The sequence below is a fragment of the Cynoglossus semilaevis genome, chromosome 5 (assembly GCF_000523025.1).
Source record: "Cynoglossus semilaevis isolate Cse_v1.0 chromosome 5, Cse_v1.0, whole genome shotgun sequence".
Classification (NCBI taxonomy): Eukaryota; Metazoa; Chordata; class Actinopteri; order Pleuronectiformes; family Cynoglossidae; genus Cynoglossus; species Cynoglossus semilaevis.
In genome coordinates, this window is record NC_024311.1 from 1,307,959 (window position 1) to 1,316,214 (window position 8,256).

The 8,256-nt window shown below is 39.7% G+C and overlaps 1 protein-coding gene across 1 annotated transcript in view; it reads right to left on the bottom strand.

Moving 5' to 3' along the window:
* Positions 1-8,256, bottom strand: part of LOC103378645 (neural-cadherin) — a 230,504-nt gene that overhangs the window by 19,256 nt on the left and 202,992 nt on the right. Inside the window, exons 33-34 of the mRNA XM_017032353.2 lie at positions 4,354-4,618; positions 1,105-1,285 (exon numbers count right to left, since the gene is read on the bottom strand). Of these exons, the coding sequence (XP_016887842.1) occupies positions 1,105-1,285; positions 4,354-4,618 (446 nt within the window). The remainder of the gene's footprint in view (positions 1-1,104; positions 1,286-4,353; positions 4,619-8,256) is intronic.

Sequence of the window (8,256 nt, forward strand, 5' to 3'; positions counted from 1 at the left end):
ATTGCCATCACCAGGCAGGTGTACAGTTACGCTGGCGATTTGGAAGAAAAAAACAAAACAAAAAAAAATTGAAAATTTGAAAAAAAATTTGAAAAACAAAAAAATTGAAAACTGAAAAAAAACTTGAAAAACAAAAAAATTGAAAAAAAGTAAAGAATTGAAAAAAAAAAAAACATTGAATGTTCAAAGTACGTCTTGTATCTAGCCTAAATGTGGAAAATTAGGTGTGAACGTTTTAAAGACAGGCAGAGGAAGGAGAAAGAAAAATAAAGCAGGAAAGGCGAATAAATTATAGAAAAAGAAGAGATGTACAAGAAAAGGGAGAAGGAAAAATAAGATAAGGAGCTAACACAAAAGAGAGGGGGTAAAAAAAACGGAGAGAGGAGGGGGCTGGAGGAGCGAAGTAGTTTGTGAGACCTTTGTTTAAATCAGTAGGGGAGGCGCGGTGGGGCGTGAGGGGCTTCAAATGGAATATGGCACGCTGGACATAAGGGTACCACTGCTGTTATGCTTGAATGATAACAAGCCTCCAGTCACTAGGTGGCAGCAACTCATACAGTGGTTTGAACAGATAAAAATATACATTTTTATCATGTTCTCAATAGTATCATAATTCGCGGGGGTCTGAAAACATTTCTGTCCCCAAGTCGGTGGCATGATAGGAAATAATTGAGAACCACTGGTCTAAATGAAACCAGTCTGTGTGGTTGAATAGATTAGAAATAAAAAAAGCTTGAAGATGAAATGAAGATGAAGGGAAAAACCGCTGAGGCTAGAAGACGTGACTCTGAACAAACCGTCAGCTAGAAGACGTGACTCTGAACAAACCGTCAGATTTCTCAGAAGTCGCAGGAGAGACACCGGATTGTTGGTTGGTTTGTTTGTTTATTCACATTCTCGCTGCAGCACATTTCCCATTTCCCTGCTGACAAACACCCAAACAAACCGGAGAATATGGAAAGAGCCAGTCCATTCAGCTGCATGTGTAAAAATGCTGACCCAGCAGAAGTGAAGGGAATGCAGTCTGCTTCACAAAATCATTCATTTTCATCTCAGATGAGGAAGTGTGTGTGTGTGTGTTTGTCTCTGTGTGCGTGCATATACCTGCACTCGTGCACTCTCCAGAGGTCCACACAGGTGAATGGAGGTTTGCATTGGTTCTTCTTACAAGAGTCGGAAAGGCAGCCGAGGGACAGCCCCTGAACGCTGACCTGGGAGACCCCGTCACGCGGCTGACTCTCCAGAGGAATGTACCGTCCATTCAGACGCAAGTCCTTCATACAGCCTGCAGGGGGGGTGATACAGAGAAAACAGTGGACCTGAAAAAAAATATTTTTGAATTTTCTACATCTTAGGCAATATACTGTATCTCTTAAACCAGACGTGGGCAAACGTTGACTCGCGGGCCAGGTGAGGATCAAATAGATGGAGCGTTTGTGTGAACTAAGATAAATTACATGTAAAAGGCTAAAATGATCAAATGTTTTTATCATTTTCTACACCATCTATTGGGGAAACGTGGATAATGCAGTACGCCATCTATTGGGGAAACGTGAATAATGCAGGGAAAAGGCAGAAATAAAATGATAATATAAATACATTATATTATTTGGAAAAGTTTGCCAATACATTATATAATTTGGAAAAGTTTGCAGCACTGTAAGAACTGAACGCCGTCATAATTCGAGCTTATCCCACATACTGCAGCCGGTCAAATCTACACATTAGTAAATTTAACGTAACGATATTTTCTGGCTTTCAACAGAAATCTGAAATACTCTCGCTACCTCAGAACAATCACCGCTGGTTTAACCCAACCAGGTTCATGATGTTCCTGAAGATCAAAGTTCCTCATATGTGTTTGAAAGTGCAGCTCAGGTACCGATCACACACACACAGAGAGAGAGAACTCATTATGTTCACCCCAGTGTTCCTCTGGTGATACTGTGGTATGACATAGAACAATCGGTACCAAAGGACACACAGTTCTGCTCTCTTCATGCTGCTCTGAGTTTAATTGCCGTTCTGCTGAAAACACTCTGTCCCACTGTCACAGTTTACTGAGTCACAATCACAGACACACACACTTCCCCCTGTCCTCTGTGAAAACAGAATACGGTTGAGAATCTACATTTTAATTTCATAAACACATTGTTGCTCCTCTTTTCATCCTGAGGCGGAGCTGTGTGAGGTGCGCTCACGCTACACCTCCGGGAAGCGCACTCTGTGGATCTCTGAAATCCTCCTCCTCTCTGTCAACACTGTGGTTTGCGCCTCGCTCTAGGCTACAACCCATGTGAGAGGCTCTCATTCAAAATCTTTTTTTTTCATCTTTTTTTTTTTCCTACAGTCATCTGTTGCAAGAGGAAGAAATCTCCCGTTATCTTTTAGCCTTTCATAGCTGACAGTTATTAATGTCATGTAACAATTTTCTGTGTTTATTACCAAACATTGGGTTGGTTGGTTAAAATTAGGCACTCTTTTGTACTAATACAGTGGAACCTCGGTTGTCGAACGCCTCCCTTTTTCGAACAATTCGGTTCACAAAAAAAATTTTAAACCAAAAATTGCCCCGGTTGTCGTACCATAACTCGGTTTCTGAACAAGCAAACAATACCACACAAGCAGCAAGTGATCACTAAGTGATCACTCGGGAGATACACACTAAGAACTATTGTCTGATTCTGACGGTATTTCTTGCGCTGTGCTATTTCATAAATCATCATGGGACCTAAGAAAAGGTAGTGATAGTGGAAGGATTCATGTTTCACATCTGGCTTTACGGGATGGCTTAGCAAAGTCATGGATTTGAACCATCATTAAGAACAAAGAAGCAATAAAAGAAGCTAAGGTTGTCAAAAGAAGTGACTGAGACACCAAACAAAGATCTCAGACATTCGAAGAAGTGGAAAAGTTGCTACTGATTTGGATAAATGAAAACCAGTTGGCCGTGGACAGTATTTTGGAGACAATAATAAGCAAAGTAAACATTGCGCAATCACGACTCCTCAGCACCGGTAAGGATGAATGAAATTGCCTTTCCTTTTTGTTAGATCTAATTATTTTCATTGGTTTCCTGTATGAACTTACAAAATACTGTTGAAAACATTTGAATAAGCAATCATCTGGGGTCCAGGAATGGATGAATCCATTTTACATTGATTCCTATTGGGAACATTGTTTCAGTTTTGTGAACTTTTTGGTTCAGGAACGGCCTACAAGAATGAATTAAGTTTGAAAACCCGAGGTTCCACTGTGCTTAATAATTTCTTGAAAATTTACTGTCACTCTGGCTTACTTGCAGCTGCCCTTTACATGCCAACTGCTGCCTTAATGTGACCATTGAATCGCTGGGACTTTTTATATTTAAGTGAAAAAAGAGAAAACTTGTTGTTGAAGCTTGTTGTTTAGACAAAACAAATGAAATAAACAAAAGGAAATGTGGCTTAGCGGCACAGCTGTGGTGTTGCAGGTCAGTCACCTCCCACTGCCTCCTCCTTGTTCTGTTTATGTTTGGAACGAAGTGTCTTTTTTTTTTTTATTTAACTTTCCCCTGTTTGTAGTGGAGAAGGTGTTCTAACCTTTCCATCAGAGCAGTCGCTGCTGTCCCTTCAGTCTGATTCAGATAGAGAGATGTCAATGACCTGTAGAGATTAAACTCTACGGTGATGGAGAAAGTTTACAGTGTGTCAAGGAAGTCGGGGAAATAGAACTTTCTCAGGTTGGATTGGGTGTTTTTGAAAACTACTTTACAGGGTCCAGAAATGATTTGTTTTTTCGCAGAAAAATCTCTTTGAAAGCAGCTTTTGACGATAACAGACAATACAACTGAAAAGCTGAAATTAGACCATATGTAATAATTCCTTTTTCATGACCAAAGTATTTAAACCAATTAATTTGGAAAAATCTCAATATTAAACCTGAAAAAAAAAATATATGTTGAATATTTTTTTTATACCCTGAATGAAAAATCACTGGTTCCTCCAATAAGTTCTTATAACTGTGTGACATGTCCAAAGTGGTTTTCTGAAATGTCAGCTCATTATTTCTCCAAACATAAGGTCAACTGTCAGACACAGACTTAATCATTCAGCTTTTCTACTCTGTGTTTTATTATCAGTCAGTTAGATTGTTTAAAAGATCAGCTATTCCTTTAAACATACACTTAATAAAGGGCAAACGTCTCGGAAAGTCAGTGATTTTAGCCCAGATTAATCACAATTACCAAATTGTATAATAACTTAGCAGCTCTTGGTTTCATTGTGAGCTGAAATGACTGATTTTCTAAAAAGTCTTGTGTTTCTGTGAAAAGTCCGTCCAACTGAGCATGCACATCAACAACCCTTCACTCACCCTGGAAGCTTTTGTTGATTTCTGATGGAAAGGTATTTCCTAAAATCACCATGCTCGGATCGATGATGATTTCTCGACTCCGACCGTGGGACCCCGTGACCTCTCGTTGACCCCCGCCTCCGTCTAGCCTCAATGTCATCTCATTGTCTTGACGGTCCAGCAGTACCTCATGCCATTCTCCGTTGTCGATGCGATACGTGGGCAGGACAATGTTGTAGTCTCCATCCCCAAGGTTGAAGAAAACAGCGAGAAGGCCCTGGAAGACCTAAGACGAAGAATTTCAGTTTGATCTGAGTAAAAAAAAAACACATCTGCTTATATGATTCTTACACAAAATTGCGGTGAATTTAAAATATACAGTAAGTTGGAAAAAAGGTCAGAATTTATGTTAGTCCTGGGTCTACTGGGTGATATTGACTGATCCAACACTACCGTGTATTCATTCAGAGCTAATGCTGCTATAATTTGACAGATCGTTTGATTTCAGTTTCTTATTGCGATGTTCTCGATATTCTTCGTAAGTACGTAAACTCAGATACTGCACGCAACTACCTATTGCTTACCTATGCTGTAAACGTCAAAATGTCGGACACAAACACATCGGAAAAATCTGACTTACGCTTGGGGCCGTAAAACAAAACATAACGTCAAAATGTCGGACACAAACACATCGGAAAAATCTGACTTACGCTTGGGGGCGTAAAAAAACATACAAAAAAAAACAAAACAAAAACACAAATGTAAACCATCACATCATCGTGTGACGACATTGGTCTGCTGCTGGGTTGAGCACTCGTAACTCCATGTTTCCTCAACTCAAAAAAAAAATCTTGCAAAGGTTTCTTACTCGTAACTTGGAAAACTCATATTACGGGGAGCTCGTATCTTCGGGGCCACTAAACGTAGGAGAAGGATTTTATATATATACTTTTAGTTTTTTTTTTTTTTTTTAATCAAACACTAAAAATTCATGACGAACTCGGCAACTGCTTTGGCATCAGAGCTCGCTGCTTCCACATGCCGTACGATTGAATGGGTGCCAGTCCTCGGTTCGTATTTCGGTAATCTTGTATCTATGTATACTATGTTTATGTTTATGATGCAAACACCTTCAAACATGGCTGGCAAAGTAACTCCAGATCAGAATATATATAATGAAAAAAAAACTATATATATATAGAGGCATAAATATATATATATATATATACTATGTTTATGCTTTCCCATAAGTTTATTAAGAACGTTTGGTTCCATCATTCTGACACATGACGTCAAAACTTGCTAAATTAAAATTTCTAATTGTTTTACGCCCAAATACACTAATACTGTACATTACTCTATTTGTTATAAACCTATATATCTCTTTTGGCTCATAATAATGACTAAAAAGTGATATTTTCTTAACTGGCGAAAAATGGTTCTATAAATTGATAAACATTTCCTTCTAGTGCTTTCTAGATGAGCAGGTCAACAGGAAGTGAGGCTGAAATAGACAGCTTGTTAACAAAACTGTACTGTATCAATTAGGGAACAAAAAGAGGAAGGAAAAGAAGAAAAGTTATCTTTTCACAAGTGGTGATCGAATAGAGACAAAAAAAAAAAGGATTCTTCCCAATGTTTACAGTGTTTGTAAAACGAGGGACGAAGGCATTCTGTCAATCTGATGCTGTTTTTCCTCAGACGGTGATGGCAATCACACGTCTGTTGCTGAGAAGTTTTCATTGAAAACAGCAGTCTGGGTGTGTGTGTGTACTGCACTGATCATTGCTTGTCTGTTTTCTCCGAGTGTTTCAGTGGGGACAATTCTCTGCTCTCCAGAGTCTTCACTTCTCATCACGGCTGACATGTTAGAGACCAGAGAAGCAGAGACACAGAAAAGACAAAAAGGTGGAGAAGAGTAGAAAAAGACTAGAAGTTGGAGACTAGGAGTTGACATGTGATTGGATGAGGTAACGGTCAGCAAACCAATTTTGTTCCCCCTCTGCAGTGTGGGAAAAACAAAACAGACTTTTAACAAGAGACAAATAAAGCAAAAATGCACATTGATAACGAATACAGCAGTTCCCCAAGATATGCGCCATCTGAGTTTCGTAAATACAAACGACCGCTGACTGATGTTCATCAATGTTCGTAAAATGCCGTATTGCCTACGCAAGTTTGTATTTTGAACCGCACGCCGCATCCAATTAGTTCCCCTTTCTGCCACAACCCACACCGAGCAGCAGCGCTCCATACGCATCTTAGCGCGTTAGGCTTCGTACCCCCTTGGATGCTTTACCATTTCCGTACAAGTTAACCTTATTTATTATGGCTCATAAGGCTAGGGCTAGTGGTAGCGGTAAAAAGCGCATTTCCTCTCCGATGACAACTCTGCCTCTCACCAACAATAACTCCTCCCTCCTCTTCCTCTTCCTCCTCCACCATCTACATATGCACATCGACTTCGCTCTAAAGGTAAGTTACAGTACGGTACTACAGTAATTTTTTCGTTTCTTTTTATTATATACTGTATAATCATGTTTATGTGGGGGTTTTTATGTCCTGTAATTGTTTCTGGTAAGTCTTAGGGGAGAGTACTTTCTTATTTAGCGTAGTATTGTCATTTAAATGACCTCAAATGAATCAATTATAGATTAAAATTGAATGTATGACTTACGAACAACGCAGCTTTCCAACAGCCTCTCGGAACCTATTGTGTTCGAAGGTTGGGCACTGTCTGCACATCAGACACTGCCCCTACACTGATCTCTCTCTTATTTTCCCCCTGCCCTTTTCTCTACCACAGTTAACTGCTCCAGGGTCTGAATATTGATTTGGCCATGAGGACGGTTAAACTAATAAGTATAGGGTACAGGCTGCTGCTGTGGTAGGTCGATGACATCACATGTGTGGAAGACTGTGAATGATGTTAAAGATTCAGTAAAAATATAAGTATATAAGTATAAAATATATCAGTGCTCAGAAATCAATGGAGCTAAGACTCAAGAGTACATTTCTACAGATTGTAGACCACGCCCACACTTTCTTTGCTTGGGGAGTACCGTACACAATACAGCAGTCCCTCGCCATTTCGCGGTTCATCTTTCATGGATACATGACTTAGCGGGTTTTTGAAACTGTACATATAAAATATACTGTATCCTGGATTTGAATCTGCAAGAGATGTCACAGGAATGAGACGACGATATGGTTCGATTGGTCCAATTTTTGCAACAAAATCGATGACATCATGACTGCCTACAAGTTACTCTTCGACTGGAAAAAGAAACAGCGGAAGCAACTGCCGATCACAATGTTTTTGCAGACTCGCAAAAAAGAGCCAGTTCCTGCTACTAATACGGATACACCTTTCGAAATTACAATCAGTTGTCATTTCTGTTGGAACTTATGAAACAAATTATGGACATTGACCTTTACCATCCCTTGTATCAAATTTTGGTGGGCCGGATTAGAAAACACAATGGGGTGTATCTGACCCGCGGGCCATAGATTTCCAATGTCCGGTCTAAAGCATGAGATGAAAACTACTTTTTTTTTTAATAATGTAAATACAGTGGAACCTCGAGATAAAAGCATCCTGACATACGATCCGAGATACAAGCAAGCCTTCCAGCAAACTTTTGCGTAAAGATACGAGTAAAGATTTGAGATACGAGACTCTACGTTCTGTTTTGGATTAACCAAAGAATTTCAACTGCTAAAATACTGGTGTTAAGAGGGCGTTCAAAGTTAAATTACGAGCTGCGTGGATGACAGAAGGCGAACACACATTTACCAAGACAGGGAGGCAACGCCGGGTGAGTTACGCCACTATCTGCTAATGGATCGTGGGCAAAGGTATCAGTCTCAAACGTCGTCCGAGCTTCCACGAAGGCCAGAATCATCACTGAAAAGCTCATTTTC